This window comes from Bos grunniens, chromosome 21, assembly GCF_055505025.1.
Source record: "Bos grunniens cultivar Pamir isolate PY7600 chromosome 21, Bosgru_T2T1.0, whole genome shotgun sequence".
Lineage (NCBI taxonomy): Eukaryota > Metazoa > Chordata > Mammalia > Artiodactyla > Bovidae > Bos > Bos grunniens.
The window spans coordinates 37,356,099-37,381,766 of NC_141185.1; the positions used below are offsets into that span (position 1 = coordinate 37,356,099).

At 54.3% G+C, this 25,668-nt stretch overlaps 2 protein-coding genes across 4 annotated transcripts in view; one reads left to right on the top strand and one right to left on the bottom strand.

Moving 5' to 3' along the window:
- Positions 1-7,544, bottom strand: part of CSPG4 (chondroitin sulfate proteoglycan 4) — a 35,757-nt gene extending 28,213 nt beyond the window's left edge. For all 3 annotated transcript variants that reach the window (XM_086363915.1, XM_086363914.1, XM_086363913.1), the window contains exon 1: positions 7,311-7,544. In XM_086363915.1, coding sequence (XP_086220041.1) covers positions 7,311-7,398 — 88 coding nt within the window. In that variant the 5' untranslated portion in view covers positions 7,399-7,544. The remainder of the gene's footprint in view (positions 1-7,310) is intronic.
- A 9,674-nt stretch (positions 7,545-17,218) lies between these two features.
- On the top strand, positions 17,219-22,396 carry CIMAP1C (ciliary microtubule associated protein 1C). The gene is made up of 4 exons (XM_086363928.1): positions 17,219-18,858; positions 19,829-19,939; positions 21,033-21,146; positions 21,765-22,396. Exons 1-4 carry the CDS (start codon positions 18,738-18,740, stop codon positions 22,241-22,243), a joined length of 825 nt encoding a protein of 274 aa, XP_086220054.1. The 5' UTR covers positions 17,219-18,737; the 3' UTR covers positions 22,244-22,396.
- The last annotated feature ends 3,272 nt before the right edge of the window (positions 22,397-25,668 follow it).

The following is a 25,668-nucleotide window of genomic DNA, read 5'->3' on the forward strand; positions in this document are numbered from 1 at the left end:
GAAGCTATTTCCTGAGACCCTCTCTCATCTCTACCAACTCTGATCTCACACATCCACAGACTCAGGCATCACCTATACCTCTGGTGGGTCCAAGCAGCCTAGGCAGGGCAGAGAGAATCCTCAGTTCTTCATTCTAGATCCTCTTGATACAGATTCAGCCACTGCTGCTTGCTGAGTGGCAGTAATAGCCCCCCAGGAGCTCCGGGGGAACCATCTCATGTCACCGGGCCCTGGCCTCCAGCCCCTACCATCACAGGAGCCCGAGAAGGGTGGGCAGAGACCAGGGAGAAGACAGGCTTCCAGGATCCCCACCCTATAAAGGTCTTGCTGCCTGCTCCTTCTCTCCATCCCCATCCATCTACTCCTGGGACGGGAGTCATTTGGTCACTCATTCAACAGATTGGTTGTGCTGCATCTTGGCTCAATTGTCTCTATCCAAGGGGCCATTAGGCTTTGGGGTGGAGCTCGGAGGGGCTTTTCTGCTTCTCCTCACACAGGAGAGGTGTGTGGACCTCAGCCCAGTGAGTCAATCAGATGTAGCCTTCCCACTCCCCTCCTTTTGAGGGGTCCTGGGCTGGCTGGCAGTTAGAGGCTGGCTTGACAGCTCCATTTTCCACATCACTTTGCCCCAGACAGACCCTCTCCTAGGGCCACCTCATCCAGTCCCCTGCTTTGGAAACTTTCTCAAAGATTTCTAAGCAGGAACCCCGCACTCCTGCCCTGCTCCAATGATGCGCCTGCCCCACTCCAGAAGAAGATGGTAATAACGGAATATTAGCAACCTCAGGAGCAGACACCTACTGAGCATTTACTCCAGACAAATCCTCAGCACGCAGGAGGCAGGAATTATTTATGCCATTTTAGAGCCTTTTCTGAGGCTCAGAAAGGCCTGGTCACTTGCATCGAGTGGCTGGGTGGGAACTGAATTCTGAGCTGTCTTCTACTGTGTTCTTGACCAGGTGAGCCTGGCCTCCTGCCTCCCCCAGCCCTGCAGAGCTGAGGACTCAGAGGAGGGAGAGGAGGGGCCTGAGTCAGGACTGTGAGGCGGGCGGGAGGGAAGCTTACTCTGAGCTGCTCCAAGGCGCCCAGAAAGGGTGATTGGTTCCTTCCCTCACTACGGTGAGAATGTGTGTGTGTGTGTGTGTGTCTGGGCCTGAGACTGGCCTGGCTGGCCTCCAGCTGTAGGAGAGCTGCGCCGGCCCCAGTTGCTGTACACAGGGAAGAGGCAGGGAGGGGCTGGTGTCGTGGGAATCAACATCCTGGGCCCACTGATATTTATAGCTGCCCCCTCTTGAAATACGGGGAGGAGGGGCTGCTCTTAGGTGGGAACGGAAGTTGGTCTCCTTCTCTCCGCCCCCTCGATCTTCCCAGAGAGCAGGAGGGCCCAGGCTAGGGGCCCTGGCTGGGTGGTGGAGCTGGGGGCTGTATCCTGAGCTGGGGGCTTCCCCCAGGCTGCTGGCTTGGGGGCTGGACACTCTCCTTGTTAGGCCCTTAGCCAGGCTGTTGAAAGCACTCTGTGTGTGTGTGTGTGTGCACGTGTGTGCAAGCATGCACACATACACATGCACACATACCTACTAGGTGTCACACTGATGGAGGTCACAGAACAAGGGCAGGGGCCAGGTAAGAGTAGGGGGAGAAAGGCCTGTCACCCCACAGAGATGGAGGGTGGGGCCCCAGAAGGGTGGTAGACTAGGCTGCAGCCCTCAATAATCAGTGGGAAAAGGCAGCCCAAGCAGGGGATGGTGCTGGAGCTGAACCTTGAAGGATGGAGAGAAAAAGAGAGACCAGTTGTAGGCAACAGCATGGGCAGCGGTGGAAGGGTCCCAGGGATTACGGATTGTTATCTGATGGTCTAGTGCACCAGCCAGACGATGGGACACAGCATAATCCTTGAACGTGGATCCCAGCTGATCTACTGGGGAGAGAGAGGGCCCAGCCACAGCCCTGGGTCCTGCAGGCAGGTGGCACCATGGCGGGTGCTGTAATCTTGATTTCGATTCTTTGTAAGTCGGGAAGTCCTCTCTTGTATCTGACCTGGCTCTCCCCTGCTCTCAGAATGTTTTAACTCAAAGCAATTAATTAGTTTTTAAGGAGAAGACAATGGCACCCCACTCCAGTACTCTTGCCTGGAAAATCCCATGGACGGAGGAGCCTGGTAGGCTGCAGTCCATGGGGTCGCAAAGAGTCAGACACGACCAAGCGACTTCACCTTCACTTTTCACTTCCATGCACTGGAGAAGGAAATGGCAACCCACTCCAGTGTTCTTGCCTGGAGAATCCCAGGGACGGGGGAGCCTGGTGGGCTGCCATCTATGGGGTCACACAGAGTTGGACACGACTGATGGTGACTTAGAAGCAGCAGCAGGAGCAAGCCTTTTTTACAAAGCCACAGAACGCTTTATCAAAACTGTATCTTACACAAAACCTCCATCTATAAACACATGTTCATGGGACTGCTATGCATGAATCAGGGTGGCACAAGCATCCTGTATCCCCAGATATGGGAATGTAGAGTCCCGGAGCACCTCGGACACAGTCTGAAAATCCCTGGTTGGCTCAGTGATCTCTACGCCCCTGTGGGCCCCGTCCTGGGCTCTGCAAGATCGTGGCGACCTCAGAGAAAAGCAGAGGGGAGGTCCGCCCTCTGGGAGCTGCTGGCCATATGGGGGAGGCCACATCCAAACCAGGATACAAGGACAAGGAGCCAAGAGGCCTACCACTCATCCTGCTAAGCACTTGCTGTCTGACTCTGAGAAAACAGCAGCCCCTCTCTGGGTCCTGATTTCCCTATGAACATCCTGGGGGAGCTGGCCTGGGCTGGGGAGTCTCTGCAGTGAGGTCTGGGAGGGGAAGCCACCTCACTGACCGTCAGGACACTTAAACCACGAGAGACACACACTGAAACAGTTTAGCCTGAGCAGTGGCGGGACGCCTGGCTGATACCCATCAGCACTGGGAGAGCTGGTGCTTTGGCAGGCTGGGAGCGGCAGGGGTGTGGGCAGGAGCTGAGTGGGAAGAAGGAATGGTCAACAGGAGAAGCACTGTCCAGAACATGGGTGAGCCATGCCACCAAGCCACCGTGACGGCAGCCCCAGGGCACTCCCCTGCATCTGAGGCAAATGTGGCTTCATTTGCCATCCCAGCTGTTGGGGGTGCGGTGGTAGGCATTCTTGAAGAGGATCTGCTTGTGCCGTGAGGAAGTGGGGAGGGTTTAGAAAGGTGAGGGGCACTTGCTGGAGGGGTCTGTGGAGATGGACACAGAGATCTGGGGTCCTCAGGGGACTTTCTCCTAAAGACATGTCTCTCTCTCCTCTGGTGGGGGGCTGCACACCTGGCCTGAGCTGGGAAAGGTGACTTTTGTTGGGGTGAGTGAGAACACCATAGCCCGTGTGCCCAAAGAGTGGCCTGAGGCTAGTTCCTGATGTTCTCAGAGTCTCAGTTTCCATATCTGTAAAATGGGAATGTTTGGTGACTTGCAGAGCTGCCATAGGGCTGCAGGACAACATGGCCAGTGCTCACTCAGGGGCTTTCTCTGGAGTTATGGACCGTGTTTGGAGTTGTGGACCCTTCTGAGAAGCAGAAAGAGCCACAAGACCCTACCCCAGGGAGAATCCAAGTTCAAAATTGTTCATATGAATTCAGTTCATTCAAAAATTACTCACATATATTCAGTAATAATGGTACTAGTGTTCTTTTGAAACACACCCTAAACCTGCACCTGGAGAAGGAGTCTTTAATTATATTTTCTTCGTCTCATCTCAAAGCATGTGGGATCTTAGTTCCCCAACCAGGGATCAAACCTATGCCTTTTTCATTGTAAGTGCAGAGTCTTAACCACTGGACCACCAGGGAAGTCCCTGGAGAAGGAATCTTAACTCTTAAAGGCTCTACAGTACCGGGTACATGCTGGGTCAGCGCATGTTAGAAGCAAAAGGGCAGCTGGATGGGGCGGGAGTCGGGGAGCGGTACTGAAAGAGCTGAGGGACCTGGAAGGGAGGAGACCCAAACCCCAGACCCAAAGGCCTCCTTGTTTACTTGCTCCTGGCACTGAAGAGGAGCCCCAGTGCAGCTCAGCACCCCCTGCCCCCCATCTTGTCCTCGCCTCTTTCCCTGAAGGCTCCACCCAGCCCAGGTCTGGGAGCTGGTTTTGTACATGGTTGCGCACGGGCCCACAGCTGTGTGTGCCTGTGTGTGTGTGTGTGTGTGTGTGTGAGGGCTGTTTCCAGTACCCCCCTCCCCACCCCCGCCCCGCCCGCCCCCTCCTGGGCAGCACGCCCAGTTCCCTATACACTTCCTCTGAGCGTTCTGCAAACCCTACTCCCCTCCCGCCCTTCATTGGCCGCCTGGCCCACCTGGCGCAGCCCCCTCCTTGGGCCCCCCAGGCGGGCAGCACTGAAAGGCTCTTCTTGTCTTGGCTATGCAGGCAGGCGGGCAAATGTTGGTAAGGGGGGCTCAGTTATACTTGGTTCTGGAACAGCACTTGCAGAGTCCGGGTGGGCTGGGCCGAGGGCACTGGTCCCTGCCCCGCTCTAGAGTGCTGGAGCCCCAGTGTACACACACACACACACACACACACACACACACACACACGCACGACTCAGAGGCTGTCTCTGTCTCCAGTCAGAGATGGTCCCCCAGACCATTCTTAGAGGCAACAGTCTACCCTGGCTCAGTTCCTTGCTTCTGATGCTCCCCTGCCCCCACCCTAGCCCTGCTCTCTAAGACACCCCCATCAGTTCAGGGCCCCCACCCAGATGGTACAAGAACCCTCTCCACCTGGCACTCCCTCCTGAGTCCCACTTGTGCCCCTCATCTTCTGCCTTTCAAAGTCAGCTATACCAGGCAGGGAAGAGGTGCAGAAGCCGCTAGCCTTGTATGCTCTGTGGCCACTCTGACCTCCCAGTTTTGCTTGTGCTATACCCCCCTACTGAAACCACATCAGCTCCAACTCAATCTCCCAATGCTTGTGGCTCTGCCAGGACTCCCATAGGGCTTAGAAGGCAATGGACCCCACACTTATCATGCACACTGGCATATGGGCCCAAGCCTAGCTGACTACGCAGGTGGGGAGCTCCCACAAAGTGGGACTGGGGGTTTCCTCCTGGGCAGCTGGGCTTCTTTGTGGGTTAGACCACTTTGCTTCCTCCCTGGGCCCTCAGTTTCCCTGTGTGTACAATTGGAAGGTTGGCCCAGGTGGTCTCCAAAGGTGCTTGACTCTCAGGCCCCATGACCTGGATGTTCTGGAATGTTGATGAGTGTGGGGAAAGCATCCCAGTGTGCCTCACTCTGGTACCTGAGACTTTTGGGGTAGGCTTTTGGTGTCCAAGAGGGGTGGGAGTGATACCTTCTGTGGGTAGGGGCTGCCCCTATTACAGAGACCAGGACAGGGAGCTAAGCCAGGCCTGGGGACAGAGGTGGGCTGCTGGAGGGGAGCTCAGACTGGGAGGGGGAGAGGGTACTAGCTTGCCCACCCCCTCACCACTTCCAAATCCCTCCTAGAGGAAGGGGTTGCTTGATGTTTTTAACCCCACTGGCTGCTCTCCTCTCTAAAACCTGCACTGGCTCCCTACTGCCAGCAGGGCTTAGGCTGTGAGCTGCATTTTGCCATTTCAGGTTTCCGTGCCCCACCCCAATGGCTCTTACTGGCTTGTGCTCAAAATATATATGCCTTCCATCCAGGCTACTGGCCTCCTTATCTCTGCTCATACCCATCTCTGAGCCTGTGCTCCCTGACCCGCTTCCCATCCTCCAAGGCTTAGCTCAAGGATCACCCTCTGTCCCGCCCTAGTTTGCCTCTGAATTTCTTTTCACCACACTCCTCGTCTGGATCTTTGCAGACACGATAGGAGTTGCTGTTGCGTTTTAATTTGCTTTTCTGCCTTCTGAATGAGTCCAAGTCCAGTCTCTATTTCTGTGCGCTCCCGACTGTCCAGCACAATGTCTGCACATTGTTGATGCTGGGAAGGAATTTGGGAATGGCTCTCAGTTGAAGCCCAAGGAGGTGGGTCCTGGAGTCGCTCCTTTGACTAGAGGCTGGGGGCTGGGTGTGTACCCATCTCTCTAGCAGCCTAGATGCCCCCTTCCCATCTCTCTAGAGGCTCAGCCTATCACCCACCCCCTGAGACCTTGAAGGATGGGGTCCCTGGGGATGTGAACAGGGAGCCTGGGGATCCAGCTCTGACTCACTCCAGTGGGGGGCTCTCCCCTGACTCATTTCCCTTTTGGGTACCGCATGATTACTGTCCATTTGAACTGGCTTCCCCATCTGATGGGGAGAGGGGTGTGGCCTAGGGAACTTGGAAGGGAGACTCAGGCCCTTCTTCAGCTCAAAGTTGTTCTTGGGAATGGTCCCAAAAGATGTAGGCTGAAGCACTGATTCATACATACATGGGTATTAATGACTGATGGGCCCTGAGGCCACAGTTCTTATGGCATAACTAGACCATGCCTTCACTAAGGGAAGAATGCCATAATGGTGGGATTTCTGGCATTGGAATAGAGACTGGATATGTCCTAGCACCTCTCAGAAGGCATTCCATTTCTGCTGGAGTCAAGCACCAATGGCTGGGACAGGGAGGTGTGCAGAGGGTCGCCCAGGGCTGTCTGAGGGGCACAGGATATCTGAGGGGCGCCAGCCCTGCCTCTAGGAGGCTGAAGAGTGGGTGGTCCTGTCACCAGCTAGGCTTTCTCAGTGAGGAGAGAGAAGACAGGAAGGGGAGGAGGGGGTGGTGGTGAAGACAGAGAATGCACCCGGCAAAGGGGAGCAGGAGCAGAGTGGGGCGCAGCTGGAGGAGACTCAAGGATGCTGGAGGAGGTGGCAGCTGGGGTGCATTCGGGGCCCCACACAGGGTGGGGAGGGTGGCTTCCTCCCCGATGCCCACCTTGCAGCACTCCCCGTTCCTGGCCTGGGTGTTGGAGGTGGGGGACGTCCTGTCACCAGGCGTCCTTTGGGCCCTGACTCGGTCAGAGAGAGCCTGCTGGACACGGGGAGCCCAGGCGGCACCGGGGCGTCCCCTCTGGGTCTAGAGGACAATCCTGCACAGAGCCACGCCCTAGGCAAGCGACCCAGGGGCCAACCTCAGATAACCAGAGTCCACTGGACCCCCAGATGGAGAGACGTCGCTGGGGATCCTGCCTCCCCTGGGCGGGGTGGTGCTGCCAGAGACCCCAGCTGGGGATGGCAGAAGAGCAGCCCCCTCATTTCCCCGTCTGGGGGCCACTCCTGGGTCTTCCTGTCCCTTTTCTCTGCCTAAGAAACCCTCCACCACTCCGCCAGTCTGGGCTGGGGTCTCCGGCCCCTCACTCACCTGTGGATGCTGGTCCCACCAACACAGCGAAGGTCAGAGCCAGGGCCAGGGCGAGGGCTGGGAGCGGGAGCCGGGGACCCCAGCGCATCGCGGCGGCGGGCTGGGCAGCGGGAACTTGTGAGGAGCGGAGTCCGGAGCCTGGAGCTTGGACGCCAGAGTCTTCGAGTTGAGAGAACTGGCGCGGGCTGGCGCTCCCGGGCGTCCCGCCGCCTACTTAACGCTGGGGCGGGGCAGGCGCCGACCCGCGCTCCGGTTTCAGGCCGGGGCTCTCCCGGCGGCCCCCCCACCCTCAGCCGTCTTAAAGGGCCCGTGCTGGTTCTCCTCCCCGTCGAGGGTGAGAGGATCCTTACAGCTCGGTCAGACCCAGGCTCCACCTTAGAGATTCAGAACAAAATCCCAGAGGAGCCCGGATTCCCCGGGGCTCCGACTCAAGGGTTCCCGGGAGAACTCCTTTGGGAGGAGATGTGAGCTGGGCTGGTCCCCTCGCTTCTCTGCCCTCTTCTCTTGCAAGGATTGTGGGTGGGGGGCGTCCTCTCGCCAGGCCCGGGAGGAAAGACAGATGCTCTCCACCCCACGGACTGCTCTGGGGCTGCTTTGCCTCTGAGGTGTCTTCAGAATGCCATTTGGTCAGAGAAGCACCAGCCTGAAGTTCTGTACAGCTCTGTGCCCACTGGCATTGCCTCTTTAACCTTTTCTGCCTCAATGACTCAGTCAGTAAAGGAGAGATGTTTTAGATTCTCCCACAAGGCAGGAGGGATTCTCAACTCCATGGGATCTGCCAAGTGGCTGTCAACCACTCCTGCCCCGGTTTCATGGAGGAGGAGACTGGCTGAGAGCTGGAAGTGGTTCTCAAGAGGCCCCCAGCTGGACAGTAGGTACCTGGTCTTATGGGACCAGAACCCAAGGCCTCCTGAATCTGGTGTTTCAACTTCCTCTGGGGCTGCCTCCTGGAAATCTGGCCCTGGATTTAGCACCTACCTAACAGTTTCAGGCTGGGGCCCTGCTGCCCTTGGCTCCCTCCCAGGCAACAATCTCAGCCCTGTCCCAAACAGGAGAAAGGGCAATGTTACTGTAGAGCTTCTGGCGTCAAGAGGCTCTGCTTGCCCTCTGTCTAATCCCAGCATTGGCATCGCCTGGCCTCGGTTTCTTTGTCCAGCGAATGGGTGGAAGAGAACCCCTGGAGTGTCTCCCCTCTCTTCCTCCATCAGAATCTGTTACCCTTGCCTGCTTTAGCCCACCCCAAACCCCATCCCACCACTCACTCTCTCCTCAACCCCTCCCCTTGCCCAGTGATAGTCCTAACGTGTGTGTGTACAGCCCTTCAAAGTTTGCAACAAAATTGTGCCCCGTTCTGCAAATGAAGAAACTGAGGCAGAGGGAGGTTAAGGGACTTGAGCAAGTCTACACAGCTTCGCTGGTGGCTCAGACGATAAAGAATCTGCTTGCAATGCAGGAGACCCAGTTTTCATTCCTGGGTTGGGAGGATTCCCTATAGAAGGGAATGGCAACCCACTCCAGTATTCTTGCCTGGAGAATACCATGGCCAGAGGAGCCTGGTGGGCTACAGTCCATGGGATCACAAAGAATTGAACACGACTGAGCGATAAACACTTTAACTGAAACACAGCTGCTAGGAGGTAGAGCCAGGTCTTTGGCCCCAAGCCCACAGCACAGTGGTAACTGGGGCTCTGGGTTCAAATCCCAGCTCTCCTGCTTAGCTGTTCGACTTGAGCAAATCACTTCACTTCTCTGTGGTTTCCTTCTTTGTAAAATTGGCTTTGTGAGGATTAAAGGCTTTAATGTACCTCAAGTGCCTAGCCTGGGGTATACAGCAGGTGCTCAATGAATGCATGTCTTTTTTTCCCTCCTTGCCCTGTAGGCCTGCTGCACATCCTCCCTGGGTCTTACAGTTTTGCATGTAACTTCCAGAGGCAGCTGCACACAGTAGGTACCCAATAAATGCATGCTGGGATTGACTTAGAAGCCAGTTGCTGCTGTTCTGGGGGAATTTTGGCAAATCTAACAGCTCCCATCCAGTTCACCCTAGGAGGCCTGGGGTGGCTGGGCTGTTCTCAGCTGGTCTTGGTGGCAGTAAAGCCATCAATTCCATACTTGTCCCTTGTTTTTCCTTCTCTCCAAGTCAGCAAGGCACCCGGTCCTTGTTAGGGACTAATTACTGGCCAAGTATGGGCCCCAAGTTGCTGGGGCTGCTGAGAAGACAACATTTGGAGGAAAAGAGCTTTCTTCTTAGGAATGAAAAAAAAGAAAGGAGGAGAGGACTTTTGCTTCTTTATGAATCAAAAATATGGGTGGAGATTTCCAGCCACCCCATCTGCCTATCCTTCCCCCTCCCCGTCTTCTCCCATCTCCTCCTGATCCCCGCCCACTCAGATTTACCCACAACTACCAGGAGTTATTAGTCTGTCTGTGGAGCCTCCCACCCACAGCTTAGATTCAAGTCGGGATTAGCTTGCAGCCTCCCCCTGCCTGGTTGCTAGCTGGGGAGAGAAACACAGGCCTGGAAAAATAATGGCAACTGGCAGGGCAGTAATAACCCAATGTCACTTCCCTGCTCGGGCTTCTCAGTTTACAAAACATTCACCTGGTCTCTTGACAACCCTGGGAAGCGTGTGTGTTGGGGGACAGTGTTCCCTTTTCACTGATGAGAAAACTGAGGCTCTAGCGGTAAAGGGATGCTGGGGCACTGGAGCATACCTGCCAGGCCTTTGTTCAGCCTGTAGCCTGGGACTTGAGCCCCGGATTGCTGCTGAGCGGCATCATACCAGGAAGACTGGGGGAAAGGTGAGGCCTTTTGTCTTGAAACTGATCCCTGACCGCCTCTTTTCATCTCAGAACAAAGGCCACTGTTGGGCAGTGCCTGCTCCTGAATTTTCCCCCCTCCCCACCAGCCTCCTCAGCGTGCCCCCCACTAAGGCCCCTACATCCTCATCTTGAGTAGAGCCCACCAGGACCTCCTTAGCATCCTCAAACTTCTTCCTCTGCCTTCTGACTTTCTCTGGCTTGGGTTGGCCAGGGGTCCCTGGTGGCCATCCCTGACCGCCCCTGCCTCTCTGGCCATATCTCACCGTCCTCCAGGAAGTCCTCCCAGCCTTCCTTCCCACCCTGAGCTCCCTTTTCACAGACGCCCTCTGTATTCTCCTAGTGCCGCTGCCTCCCCGCCGCCTCCCCGGGGCACAGAGTTGACACAGTACTTCCTGTCCTCTCGGTAGATTTCTTCCCAGCAAAGCACAGGACAGGACACCCAGGATGGGGGAAGAGGAAGACCCAGGACACACTTGAATGAAGAAGGATGCCCACGGCTGAGGGCTGAAGGAGAAGTCAAAATGCCGCCTCAGTTTCTCCAAATGGTGGGCCTCCGGGAGGACAGATGATAGATCCTCGCGTCACGGGCTTCTCCACTGCAGAGTTCAGTCAGGCGTGCTGGCCGGGTCCTCCCGGTCACGCCCATCCTTACGCTGCTTGGATGAAGAGTGCCCGCTCTGGCTGTGGTCGTGGCCGTGCCATGCCTTGGGTGGGGCCTGGCACTCTGAGTGCCTCTGTGTTTTGTACCCTGACTGCCTGGGCCCCACCCAGGGAGCCTGTGGCCAAAGCCAGATTGGGGGTAAATGGCGGGTGCTTGTGCCCCAGTGGGGCAGAGCCTCAGCTCCTGTTGCCCAGGTCCTCACCTCAGGGAAGTGGCCTTCCACCATGAAAGATCTAGAACCCAGGCCACTACTGTGCAGTCGGGGCTTTTGCTGTCAATTCTGTGACCCCACAGTCACATGGCAAGGAGCTCCATAGTGGTGGGCCCCAGGCCTGGGCCCCCGGGTCGGCTAGGAGTGGCCTTGCTCCCGCTCCTGGCTGGAGGCATCCATGGGGCTCCTCCAAGCACAAGGCAGCCAGGACGGGAAGGGTGGGGCCTGCTATTCCCAACAATTACATAGTTCAGGAGCTGAAAAGTTGTTTGCTGCCCTTGGGAGCCGGCTGTGGGCTGTGGATGGGAGGCCTGTGGCAGGGTTTCTCCTGGCCAGGGGCAGGCTCTCCCTGGGTCCAAGCTGTCCTGGGGAGATGGGGGTTGGGGAGGTCGAGGACCCTCTCAGGGCCTCTGTTCCCAGGGGCAGCATTCATCTTCCACACCACGTCCACAAAGGCTCGTGGCTTCAGTGGCTGTGACCAGCTGGCCGCAGCTGACTCCTCCTGGGGTTGTGCTATTTCTAAATATTGGCTCAGGCTGTTAACCCCTGCTCTGCTCCATCCGTGGATATTCAGCTTGGCTGCAGAGAGAGCCTCTGGGAGTCCTCGTTTGGATGGAAAATATTCATGAACGTATTTGCTCAGGGTCTGGTGTGGGGCAGATCCTTTTGGGGGCTGGGGTGGGGCTCCCAAAAGAAGGGTGAGAAATACCTGCTTAGGACCGGGGATGAGGCTTCAGTGGGTGTTAGGAGACATGGGTCTGAGCTGGCAGCTGGGCAGGGCAGTGGAAAGAATGTGGGGTTAGGAGCCAGAGGTCTGGTCCTGCCAAGCCTTTTCTGTGTGGCCTCAGGCGAGTCATTTCACCTCTCAGCACCTACACCCTCATCTGTAAACTAGAACCGCTATGGTGCTTGGATGACGCCCTCCAACAGGGCGCAGCGGCTTTATAAACTGTGAAGGGTGGCACCTGTTGGTTATGATGAGGGCAACTCCTGATGCCAGGGTTGTGTTCTCTGCACATCTCCCAGGAATCCTTTGAAGGAGAGGTAAGACTCACAACCAAGAGGCGGCTGGAGTGAGCTGACAAGGCTGTCTGCAGCCTGTGTGGGGCTTAGTGCGTGTCCCGCTTCACCTAAGGGTGTATAGCTTGGATTTCAGCCCCTGTTGGTCCCATTAGCTCGGGGTCCTTGTACAGTGACAACTCCGTGGAAGCCAGCCTCCAAGACGGCCCTCATCTTCTGACATTCACAACCCTGTGGAGTCACTGCCCACACTGAATAGGGCTGACCTGAATGGCCAATGAACATGTCAGTCGCTCAGTCGTGTCCTACTCTTTGCGACAGTCTGGACTATATAGCCCACCAGGCTCCTCTGTCCTTGGGATTTTCCAGGTAATAACACTGGAGTGGATTTCCATTCCCTTCTCCAAGGAATCTTCCCGACCCAGGAATCAAACCCAGGTCTCTTGCATTGTAGGCGGATTCTTTACCATGTGAGCTGCCAGGGAATGGCCAACAGGACTTTGCAGAAATGATGGAGTATGATTTCCAGGCTAAGTCACAAAAGACATGGCGACCTCTGCCTTCTTCTCTTCTGATTACTTGCTCTGGGGAAAGCCAGCCACCAAGACCTGAGGACAGTTGAGCAGCCTGCAGAGAGCGCCTATGGAGAAGAACTGAGGCCTTTTGTCAACAGTGAGCACCAACTCACCATTCAATGTGAGTGAGCCATCTTGGAACTGTATCTGCCAGCCCCTGTCACACTTTTGGATGACTGTAGCTCCTGACGGCCACTTCTGGAGACATCTGTAGCCAGAACCATCCAGCTAAGCCACTTCTAAACTCCTGACCCACAGAAACTGTGTGTGATGATAAATGTTTATCGCTCTTTTAAGTTCTTAAGCTTTGAGGATAATTTGTTACACAGTAAGAGAGGACTGGTACAAACTTCCATGAATGTAAATTGTAGTCTATTCAGCAAGACTGGGCCTGTGTCTGGGTTCAGAAAGTAGGACTCTGTTCCCATGAGGAGTGATCTTTTTCTTGATCAATCAATGGATCGACTCATTCATTTATTCCACAAACACTTCTTAAGCACTTACCATATGTCAGGACACTTTGCTGGGGACTAGAGCACAAGGGTAAGTGACAGGAGCCTTGCCTTTGGGAACTCATAGTCTCCCTAAGTGACTTGATGATTATTGGATGTGGGGAGTAAGGGCAAGGATGTCCAGGACATGCCCAGATTTCTTGCTTGGATACTTAGATGGGTTATGGCATCATTCATTGAGATAAATGGGGTCAGGGGGCATCTCATGAGAAGAGCTCTGAGCATGTTAATTTTTAGATGTTTTGAGAATTTCAAGTGACACTGTGCAGGCTGTCAGATACATGGATTTAAACTCCTAAGAAGGGCTGAGCCAGAGATATATATATATTTGGGAATTGTTGGGATAAAGATAATGGGAATGAAGCAACAGAGGAGACGAGAGTTCCCAGAAAGAGGAGAATGGTGGAAAGGGAGAGGAAGTTCCCAAGACTGAACTCTGAGACACGGACATTTTTTTCTAAAAAAAAAATTTTTTTTTACATTATTTCAGACTTACAGAAAAGTAGGAAGGACATTACAAATATTTCCCACATACTCTTCACCAAGATTTCCCAAATGGTAATATTTTATCACATTTTAAATTATTTTCTATGTATAGACATATTTTTTGCCTATAAGAATTTTTTGAGAGTACGTCACAGACATAATGCTGCTGCTGCTAAGTCGCTTCAGTCGTGTCTGACTCTGTGCAACCCCATAGACAGCAGCCCACCAGGCTCCCTTTTCCCTGGGATTCTCCAGGCAAGAACACTGGAGTGGGTTGCCATTTCCTTCTCCAATGCATGAAAGTGAAAAGTGAAAGTGAAGTCACTCAGTCATGTCCGACTCTTCAAGACTCCATGGATTGCAGCCTACCAGGCTCCTCCATCCATGGGAGTTTCCAGGCAAGAGTACTGGAGTGGGGTGCCATTGCCTTCTCCAGACATAATGCTACTTATACTTAAATGCTACACTGTGTATTTCCTGGGAACAAGGACCTTCTCTTTCTGAACCAGAGTGCAGTGACCCAAATCAGGAAATTAAGGTTGGTATTATACTTTAAACTAGCCAGACTTTTTTTTTTCTGGTTTTGTCAATTCCCCAATAATATCCTTGATAGCAAAAGAAAATCCTGGCTCCTACGTTACACTTAGTTGTCCTGTTTCTTGAGTTTCCATTACTGTAGAAAAGCTCTTCAGTATTTCTTTGTCTTTCATGATATTGTCATTTTGGGCAAGTATAGACCTGTTATTTTGTAACAAGCATGTTGATTTGAGTTTATCTGATTTCTTTGTAGATTCAGGTTATGTACCTTCGGTGGGAAACACCCCAGAAGTGATCCTATGTCCTTTTTTAAAAAGCGTTTTATTTGGTTGTGCGAGTATTTGTTGTGGCATGAAGGAGCTTTAGTTGCAACATGCAAGCTCTCAGCTGTGGTGCATGGAATCTAGTTCCCTGACCAGGGATGGAACCCGGGACCCTTGCATTGGGAGTGTGGGATCTTAGCCACTGGACCACGAGGGAAGTCTTGATTCTGTGTCCTTCTCAGTCCATCCTCTCAGGAGGTACACAGCATCTATTTTGTCCCATTGTCGGTGATGTTAACTTACAACAGTTGGTTGAGGTGATGCCTGCCAGGATTCTCCCTGTATTTTCTTATTTTTCCCTTTGCAATTAATGAGCATGTGCCAGCATTGAAATGTCAGGTTGAGGAAGAAGAGCCAGAGATTGTGAAGGGGCAGTGGGGATATGGGAGGAAGACCAGAACATCTTGGAACCAGGAAGAGGTATTGCAAGAAGGAGGGAGTGGTGGCTCACTGTGGTCCAGTGCTCCTGGGAGGCCAATCTGACGAGGGTGAGAAGCAGCCACTGGCGGCAGCTTCCACATGCAGGTCACAGGTGAGGTGGAGCGATGGGTCTGAAGCCAGCTTGTAGGGAGTCAGTGTTAAAGGGAGGTGAGAATGAGACAGCAGGGAAAATGCCTCTTAGGGGAAGTTGACTGGGGAGAGGTGTGTGCAACCAGGGAGATACTTTTTATTTTTTTAATTATCTTTTTTTCTATAAAAAATTTATCTTTTTGTTTATAGCAGTAATTAAAAAAATTTTTTTTATTCAAGTGTGGTTGATTTCCAATGTGTGCCAATCTCTGCTGTAGAGCAAAGCGAAACAGTTATACACAAATAGACATTATTTTTTTCAAAAAAATATTCTTGTCCGCTGTGGTTTATCATAGGATATTGAATATAGCTCCCTGCGCTAGATGGTTTTTAATAGATGGGAGGGATGCAGAGTATATAGAGCGTGATGGGAAGGGCCAGATGACGGGTTAAAGCAAGGAGGGGATGGAAGTGGACAGTGAAATATTCTCGAGACGCAGAGGAGATGGGAGAGGGTCTTCCCTCCGAAGCCCCAGGAGGGAAGCAGGAGCAGGTGCCAATGGAAGCTGGTGGTTCTGACAGTGTGGGAGGGAGGCTTTGAATCCAAGGTCAGTCTGACGGCCTCTGTGCGCTCTGTGAGCAAGACGCAGAGCAGGGGGCTGCAGGGAGGGCCAGGTACCAGGAGGGGAATAAGCCATGTTTGAAATGATCTCTGGGGAGATCTGCAAGCTGACCAGCACGGAGGTGGGTGGCTGGGTGGCATGGACTCAAGTCCAGGGTCTGGGGGCCATGAGTCTGTTCCCAGCAGGTCTTGCAGGAGGGCACGTCAGACGTGGTAAATGGTGAGAACAGGGGATGGTGTTCCTGATAGGAGGGTGAGAAACCCAGAATGTGCTGGGGAGGGTGGCTGGGAGGCAGTGGAGAGAAGGCATTTGGAGACTCTGGGAGAAGGAGGTCTGGAAACTGGGAGGCCCAGGGAGTGGTGAGTGGTCCCTGGGGAGGCCTAAGTGACCAGGGTAATGGCAGGAGTTGGGGGTGGGGAAGAAGACCATGAGCCAAGGCTGCCAGATTTGTAAATCAGGACAGATGGGAATCCTGAGAGAGGAGGAGGGACACCCTGGATACTGGGGTCTTCACGGAGCCATGCCCTTGTCAGGGAGGCGACACTGCCTGGGTGGATACCCAGGAGACCAGTGATCTGCTCCACTTTGAGCTCGGAGGGACACAGCAGTAGCTTTGAAGACAACCGAGGGCTGTCTCCAGGGTCAGCTAAGTTTCAGTTAAAGTTGGAGGGAAGGGAGCCTTTGGAGCAGAAATGGGGTGACCTTCCAGGGTGGAGAGTGTCTCAGTTTCCCTAAAAGAACCAGGCACAAGGATGGCAGACAGCAGCAGCGTGTGTAGCGGGATCAGAAAGGCTCCTTGGGCCTGAGACACTTGGAGACCACCACTCTCCACCAGCCCAGGATGGTGAAGGCTGCAGCCCAACATCTGGCCCCTATTAGTACGAGGGGACCATCAGGACTTGGGCCCAGAAGGCCGCAACTTCCAACAGGAAAAGCTGGCAAGGATGAGGGTGAGGAGGCGGCACCGCCTATGGCCTGAGGCCAACTGAGGCTGGGCCAATCCCAGCCTTGCCCAGCTCTTCCCCTCCAGAAATCAAAGGCTTTGCTGCCCTCGGGTGATGAGAAAGACACAGGAAGGAACTGCTGTGCTGGGTGTGGGCACCCACAAGTCGGGGACTGAGGCACGCGGCACACCTGGCTGGTCTGCTCTGAGTTCTCATTGTGCCTGCTGGTTGGAATGAGTTCAGAGCGTGGTTTGGTTTCCATTAGATCAGAGGCTGTGATCCAAAGAGAGCTCTGGGGCTTGTGTTCTGGTTCCGTCTCTGCTACTAATGTGATGGGAAGCTTTGGGCAAGTCTTGTGCCCTTTCGAGTCCTCAACTGTGTTATCTGTGAACTGGGGCTATGACAGACACCCTCTCTAAAGCCAGTGGTCGTCTGTGCCCAAGATGGAGACCACTCTAGATCATATCTCTGGTCTGAGCTATGAACTGGTAGGTGAGGCAGGCCCCAGGGCCCCTGAGCCTCCTGTTTTTTTGGGGTGAGGGGATGTCGAGCATTTCCTCAGCCCTGGGGCTCATCCATCAATCACATGGCGGCTAAACATCTTCCCTATTCGTCAATGTTTTCTCTTGCAGCCCCACCACTCAGGGGATGCTCTTGACCACAAGCACAGGAAGTAGCTTCTTCTCTTTTAAAAAAATAATTTTATTTATTTTTTGGCTATGCACACATTGAAGCACGCGAGCTTTTCTCTAGTTGCAGCGTGGGGGGCTTACTCTGTAGCTGCAGTGCGCGGGCTTCTCGTGGCGGTGGCTTCTCTTGTCATGCAGCACAGGCTCTGGGGTGCAGGGGCTTCAGTAGCTGCGGCGCGTGGGCTCGGTCGTTGTAGTTCCCACGCTCTAGAGTACAGGCTCGGTAGTTGTGGTGCATGGGCTCAGTTGCTTTGAGGTGTGTGGCATCTTCCCGGACCAGGGATCAAACCCGCATCTCCTGAGTTGGCAGGCGGATTCTTTATCGCTGAGCCACCAGGGAAGCCCCAGGAAGCAGCTTCTTGAGGCCTCAGCCCCAGCCTCCATCCTCATTTGCACCCATCCCCTGCCCGAGATGTCAGCAGCAGCCAAATATTCCTAGACACAGATCTCTAAAGACACCATCCCTGGGATAGGAATCTGAGAAGTTATCAGACAGTCACACCTTACTGTAAAGTAATTGGCTTGATACTTTGCTGAGAAGAAAATAGACTGCGATAGAAGGGGGTGGGACATGTCCAGAATCTGGGGGATAGGTGGGAGGGGCGGAGAGTAGACGACCACTCCAGGGGGCTGTGCAGGTAGCAAGAATCCTTCACCCATGACCTGTCCACTCTTTCACCACCTCCAGGGCACCCAGCAGGAGTGAGAGTCCCTTGGATTGCAAGGAGATCAAACCAGTCCGTCCTAAAGGAAATCAACCCTGAGTATTCATTGGAAGGACTGATGCTGAAGCTGAAGCTCCAATACTTTGGCTATCTGACGTGAAGAGCTGACTCATTGGAAAAGACCCTGATGCTGGGAAAGATAGAGGGCAAGAGGACAAGGGGATGACAGAGGATGAGATGGTTGCATGGCATCACCGACTTGATGGACATGAGTTTGAGCAAGCTCCGGGAGACGGTGAAGGACAGGGAAGCCTGTGTGCTGCAGTCCATGGGGTTGCAAAGAGTCAGACAGGACTGAGCGACTGAATAACAACAAACCCGGAGTTAACAGCTGGATCTGTCACTCCACTCTCCCTTTCTGCTTCCTGATCCAGGGTCCTGGGGCCCCTCAGGCTACTTAGCCAGGTTGGGAACAGGGACAGTGGGGTTGAGTTCTCAGGGTTCCACAGCTGAACTGCCAGCATAGAATTTCTACACCACAGTCCAGGCTCCACGGCAACTGGAGGAAATAAACACTCTGGGTTTCACAGTCCAAGTTCTGCAGTGAGGTCATCCTTCGCTCCTGCCTGCGGGGCCCTGCAGCTGGCTGCACCCCAGACAGCCTCAGCTGCTGAAGTAGGAGGACTGCTTTGCTTCTCAGCCCTCACGCCGCCTGTGGCGTCGGGGAGAGAGAGTGGACACAGGGGCTTGGGCAGGGGTGCCCGGAACAGGTCTCACCCAGGCCCAGCTCCTCGCCCGGTGCTCCACATCTTTCAGTAGCTGCTCTTGCTCCCTGCTTGGCCCCAGACATGAAACTGCCCAAGGGTGTCAAGAACCCTGTGTTCTATGGGCAGCAGCCAGAGAAAAAGGTGCCAGTGTCCTCAGGGCACGAGATAAAGCAGACCCCTGTGGTCCTGGCGATGCTCAAAGGTGAGAGCAGGCCCCTGACCTGGACTTGGGCTCATTCCTCTCTCTGAAGAGAGGCTGAAGTTGTGCTAACCTTGCAGCCCTGCCTCCTGCAAAACCCCTTCAGACTCTTCTCAAAACCACAGAAGATCTGCACTTCTAAGCTAAACTCCACAAGCAGAATTAACTGCTGGGAATTTGGGGAGGGTTGCTGGGAATTTGGGTGGGAAGGGGTTTGAAGTGAGGTCAGTTTTGGAAAAAGACTAGGGATTCAGCGGCATCTTTAGTCCATATTAGCTTTCCTCACTTCCCCTGAATCTTACTCTCAACCGAAAGCAGACAAATGAATTCTTACTACATTGTTGATGACTGACTGTTGCTGTACTTGGGGTTGTTTAGTATGTGATTAAATGTTTGGGCTCTGTTGGCTGCTGTCTTAGAATTTTCACAGTACCAGCTTGTGTGACTTTGTGTGAATTGCTATTTCTAAGCCTCTTGAGAGGCTTAACTGAGATAACCCGTAGAAAATGCTTAGTATAGTGCTCGGCACAGAATAAGTTCTCAGTTACTTGTAACTGTATTACTTTTTTTATTATGTATTGCCTGTCCAAGAGAAATTGCATTTTATCTAGGAACACTGGCTTTCCCCAAAGGAAGCGTCTCAATAGTGGGATTTGTGGCAGTGAGACATTAGCAGGAGCAAAGACCCCAGTGTTCTTTTTTTTTTTTAATATTAATTTATTTGGCTGCATCAGGTCTTAGTTGCGGCACGTGAGATATTTAGTCGTTGCATGTGAACTCGTGGTTGCCGTATGCAGGATCTAGCTCCCTGACCAGGGACTGAACCCAGGCCCCCTGCACTGGGCGCGCAGAGTCTTGGCCGCTGGACCACCAGGGAAGTCCCTGCAGTGGTCTTAAGCACACTGTATTCAGGGCTTTCCCTGCCTCTGATCTCGCAGGCCCAGGCTGAGGGCTTCTCTCTCCGTGCTCACAGGTCCGGGGCCTGCCAAGTACCTCCGGCCATCCTGCACGGGCTACATAGACCATGACGTCTCCATGTTCCAGGAGCCGGCCTATACCCTGCATGCCCGGCACTCGGAGAAGCGTGAGTGCTTGCCACACCCGTTGTCCCTGCGGGCGTAGGATTATTACTATTGGATGTTTGGGGCGGTGTGAGAGGGGAGGAGTCATTACCTGTAGCCACAGGCCCCTGGGAGCCCAGGCCTGCCCTGAGTGGGACACCCAGGTGGCCTGCTAGGTCCAGAAGGAAGTCAGCAGGGGGCCAAGTTACCCGTCCTTCTGAAGGCACCTCCCAGCTGGCCCTCCTGAGGGAGCTGTGAAGTAACCTGTTGCATCCAGCTGGCAGGGTCTCCTTTCTGACTGGTCTTCGGCTGGCACCCTTCAGCTTTGAATGCTGTGGTCTCACTTGCCAAAGCAGGAATAACTGGGGGATGGGGTGGAAGGAAAGGGGTGGTGTGGTGGACTCAGGGCCTCCCAGGAGGCTTAGAACCCCCTGGAAGGCAGGGACCCAAGGGCCGGCGAAGAGCTGGGGCTGATGGCCACAGCTGGTGAGAGGGTGGCTGGGGATCTGAGATCCAGGCACCTCGCTGGGGTAACATACCCTTCTCAGCAGGGGAGCCCCCTCTTTTTGGGGCTGCGTCCTTTCTTCATACTAATAATAGCCACCATGGGCTTTCCTGGTGGCTCAGCAGCAAAGATTCTACCTGCAATGCAGGAGCCTCAGGAGACATGGGTTCGATCCCTGGGTTGGGAAGATTCCCTGGAGGAGGGTATGGCAGCCCACTTCAGTATTTTTGCCTGGAGAATCCCATGGACAGAGAAGCCTGGAAGGCTACAGTCCATGGGGTTGCCAAGAGTTGGACACGACTGAAGCAACTTACACACACACACACACACACACACACACACGCCTGTTATTGTCCCCTTGGCACCAGTCCCTGGCAGCTGTTACTTTATCTGTTCCTCTGAACAAGTTCTAGAGAATGTTAGGTCATGTGTTAAAAGATCCATTTTACAGATGAGGAAATAAAGGCTCCCCAAATCCCCAAGAGCCCAAGGCATTAGGAAGGCGCCCTCGGTCCTTTTCTGGGGGAGGGGGATCTTGCCTGGAGACAGAGGCCAGACTCACCCTGGGGCAGCCTCTGGGGTGACCGGCTCTTCCCTTGGCTGCCTTGCAGGGATCATGGACATACGTAGCCCCGGGCCTTGCTATTTCTTGGATCCTAAGATAACTCGGTTTGGGATGGCCAGCTGTCCTCAGGTTCCCATGGCAGAGCACATCTCTAACCTGCGTAAGATGGGCCGGAAGAGGGAGGTCGGGGGTGGGAGGTCGGGGGTGGGAGGTTGGGGGGTGGGAGGTTTGAGGGTGGGGATCCACGCTTAGGACACAAGCAGGAGCAAAGGGGTCATGACTCCCTTCGCCAGGTGTGTCTGCAGATGCTGGCACCTCCCTGCAAGGTCACTTCAAGACACCCATGTCACCGTGTCTGGGTCACAGTACTTAATGTCTGAAGGCCAATGTTCCATGTATGTTGCAGGGTGATACGGTAAAAATATCACAGGGCTTGTGTTATGCTAATGAGCTCGCAGACTAGTGATTCCAGCACGTTTTCTTGGTGCTGTCACGGGGTCAATGACAGCCAAGGGTGACGTTCTGATGATGCTCGGGGTTTTTATATTATGAAGACAGTGTCATAATCCTGATGCCAGGACGGCGAAGTCCCTACCCACCCTCGTCCCAGAGCCTCATGCAGGGAGGTGATGTTCCCGCCTGATGCTAAGATGGTTATAGTAAAGTCACACCAGGCTCATCAAGACCTTTCCCTCTCCCTAGACTCGTTAGTTGGTCACCAGGAGATTCAGCCTGGTTTCGGCCCTGAGACCCCTTCCCTTCATTCACCTACATTCAGGTCTGAGCCCCACCCCGGCCCCCTGCCATTACCACCTGGAGAAGACCCACCTGCCTGGGGAACGCAGGGCTCCTGGGTACTCCTTTGGCTTCCGGTGCCCATACCGAGTGATGGACCCCAATCCGGGCCCCAACCGGTACCAGATGCCACTCCTGCTGGGGCCCAACCTCCCGGCCAACAAAGCTGCTCCTTGCTATAGCTTGGCCCCCTTGGACAAGAACTGGTTCTACAAGAATATGTCAAGAGGCCCCGGACCGGCCGCACACACCCGGCCAGAGCCGTCCGTCTATCAGAACCGCAGCCCTGTCTATAGCATGGCCAAACGCTTTGGCTACCCGGTGGACCACACACCTCGGCCTGGCCCCGGCTCCCACAATGTCCAGCAGGTCAGGGCACACAAGCCCCGCCCGCCTGCTTTCACCATGGGCATCAAGCACTCGCCCCACCTATGCCCGCTGATCGTCGACATTCGTGACTGAGGCCCCTCCTGGTGCACTCCTCCCCCCACCCTGTCCCCAGAAGTTATTTTTTCTATACCGAATTGAGCAACTTACCCAGATTTTAAGTAGCAGAGCTGGTGCCTGCTGTGTCCAGCACAAAGAAGGCGTTAGATAAATATTTTCATTTATTTATTCCTTGGTTTTGCAAACACAGCTGCTCTCTTTGGGCCCTGCCCTGGGTGAGGAGCTGGGGATGCTGGGAGGTGTGGGAGGGGTCCTTGTCCAGGAGATGTTCTGCTGTGGCTCACCAGGAGAGGCAGCTCTGTGTCCTCCAAGGAGCCCCGGGTAGAGGCTCCGGGGAGCTGAGTTCCAGCCCCGCATCTGCCCCTAGTGTGCTGTCTGGCCTTGTGCAGCTCCCACACCTCACTGGGCCTTGGTGAGCGGGGAGGAGGCACCTAGAGAATGGCCAGTTTCCCTCCAGCTCCTGAACTGTTTGATTCTGATCCCTGATGGTGACCCGCATCTGAGAGCAGAGTGAGGAGCAGGGTGAGTGGATGTGAGCCCAGGAAGGAGGGGCCGTGCGGGTTGGGGATGGGGGAGGGAAGTTTCCCTGGGGGAGGAACCCCAGGAATGAGCAGAGACAGTGAGTAGCATGGAGGGTATTCTTGGTGGAGGTAAAGATGAAGAGGATGGCACGCGGGTGGGACCAAAGGGTACAAGAGCAGGGAACCAGGGCAGGCGCAGAGGGCGGGCACCTGGGCTCTTGGAGGCTGGCCTGTAATGAGACCAGATGGTGGGCAGCTTGAAGGGGACTTGGGGTTTGTCCTCAGGGTGATGGGGCTGGAGGAGATGTGGTCTTTTCAGAATTCCTTGGGCAGTGAGAGCAGGTTGGGCAAGACGGGCAGAGCCTGGAGGCTAGGGATCAGCGTAGGGGGGACGGAAAGCTGCTGTGGGGAGGGTCTGTATGTCACATGCTGTCTTTGGAGAGTCACCTCTGTGTCCCCACCCCAACCGCTTAGCCCTCTAGTGTCTGGTGGCAGAGGAGAGGAGAGAGCTGTAAACTGACCAGTAGGGGGCAGTGTTGCCTCACTCATGAGTCCAGGCAGTGCCCAGAGCCCCCACCCCTTCTGGCTTGGCTGCTTTTGAATTGCCTGGTGCCCGCTCTCCTGCTGGTCTCTGAGGAGGCTGGGGTCTTGGGGGCTGGTGTTTGTCCTTCCTTAATTCTTGGTATCCAGATTCTCTGTTCTGCTTGCCCTCACCCCTGGGACAAGCCCCTCTCCTAGCTCCCCTGGCCACAGGAGATGTGGGGAGTACTGCCCCTGCTGCTCTGCAGCCCCTGAAAGTGAGGAAAGGGCAGCAGGATCTGTGGAGGGAGGTGGGGGGGCTTAGGGAAGGACGAGGGGAGGCTGAATCTGCCCCAGACCTGATGGTTCAGGCAGAGGCATGTTCCTCTGCAGCCACTGTCCCCGAAGCAGAGGGAGGCAGGAGCAAGGGGCCACTAGGAACCAGTGTCTGATGGTTCATCCCTGTGAATTTGAGCAATATTCAAGTTTTATCTTTATTTTTAAACGTTACTATTCACTTTTGGCTGTGCTGGGTCTTTGTTGCTGCATGGGCTCTTGTCTCTAGCTGCCGTGAGTGGGGGCTACTCTCACGCTGCACGGGCTTCTCGCTGCGGTGGCTTCTGCTGCTGTGGAGCACGGGCTCTAGGGCACGTGGGCTCAGTAGCTGTGGCTCTTGGACCCTAGAGGACTGGCTTAGTAGTTGTGGAGCACGGGCTTAGTTGCTCTGCAGCATGTAGGATCTTCCTGTACCAGGGATCGAACCTGCGTCTCCTGCTTTGGCAGGAGGATTCTTTACCATTGATCCACCAGGGAAGTCCAATATTCAAGTTTTAACTGAAAATGAAAATGGTATTGAAGAACTACCTTTAGGTAGAAAGGAGTAGAGACTATCTTTGGAATATTAAAAAGAAACAAACAACTGAATATTTTAAAAGGGAGGCTTGTAGAAAACCCCACTGGGGTCATTCCTGACTCTGGACCTGAAATGTCCTCCCCTTTCCCTCCCCGGCATGCAGGCCTCGGGTACTGTGTCTGTCCTGTCCTCCCGACTCCTCCACAAGTCTGGTCTGGGCAGGCTCGAGAGACAGCCAGTGAGCTCGGGGACCCATCTGTCTTGCAGCAGATTAGAAAGACGTCGTTTTGCCGACAATGCCATTTATCATGGTGGCTGCAAAAATTAGTGATGCTTGGGCTGAATGTGTTGGTTGGGGGTGGGGGCTGGCAGGTGGCAGTGGCTGATGCTCTCCAGTGTCACCAGGTCGGGGAAACTACAGGCCAACCTCTGAGTAGGGCTTTTCTGATTTAATGATCAGTTTATCCCAAGGCTCTCCATTAGAAAAAAGAAGAAAACTGAGGCCCAGAGCCAGGGAAATAGCTTTGGCCAGATGACAAAATAATGGCCTGTCTCTAAATAAAGGTCCAGGCTCAGTTCATGACCAAGGTCACGGCTCAGTGTGTGACCAGGATCAGGGCTCAGTATGTGATCAGGGTCAGGGCTCAATGTGTTACAGGGGCAGGACTCAGAGTGTGATCGGGTTTGGTAAGCAGAGTCAGGGCTCAGTTTGGGATGAGTTATTTTAGGACTTACATAGTCTTAATATACTATATTATATTAGGAATAAATGTTAGTTTTTGCCTCTGGGGCTCGGTCTGGGGCAGACCTTCAGTCTAGTGGTCCCAGCTGCTACCAGATAAGGATGGGCCGGGGCTGGGTGTTCGCCCCAGAGCTAGAACGAACCCTTGGTTTGTGGTTCCCAAGCAAGGGTAGCAGGCTGGAGGATTCAGTATGAATCTTTGGCGCATGTAGATTTTTTCCTTCTTTTTTTGGCTGCACCATGGAGCATGTAGGATCCTAGTTCCCTGACCAGGAGATTGAAGCTGTGCCCCCTGCATTGGCAACGCAGAGTCTTAACCATTGGACTGCTAGGGAAGCCCCAGGGGGATGAAGATGTTCGAAAGAGAGATGGCCCCGCCAATAATGGGCTGTGGCCTCCAGAGAAGATAAATGGGGCCTCCCTGGTGCCTCAGCCCACAAAGTGAGAGGGTCATTTAGCTTGAGCCAAACCTTTCGACAAAGCGGTCCCCAGCTCTTGGCCTTGTCTCTCCTGTGGTGGTGACCAGGTAGATGACCTGGAGAAGGTCAGTGGGCATTGCCTCTCAGGCCTGTCTGGGTGCTGAGCGCACCCCTTCTGAACAACTTGGGGGCCACGCTTGACCTGGGTGGAAGCCCTGGTCTGACCCTTGCAGGACTTCAGCCTGTGTCCTCAGGTAGTTAGGTCCCAGATCACACAGACACAGTCATTCATTCATTCAGCAAACATTTGCTGAGCTCCTGCCCTGTGCCAAGCTCTGACTGTGCCTCAGAGTCCCAGCCATGCCTTCCAGGAGTTCAGAGGGTGG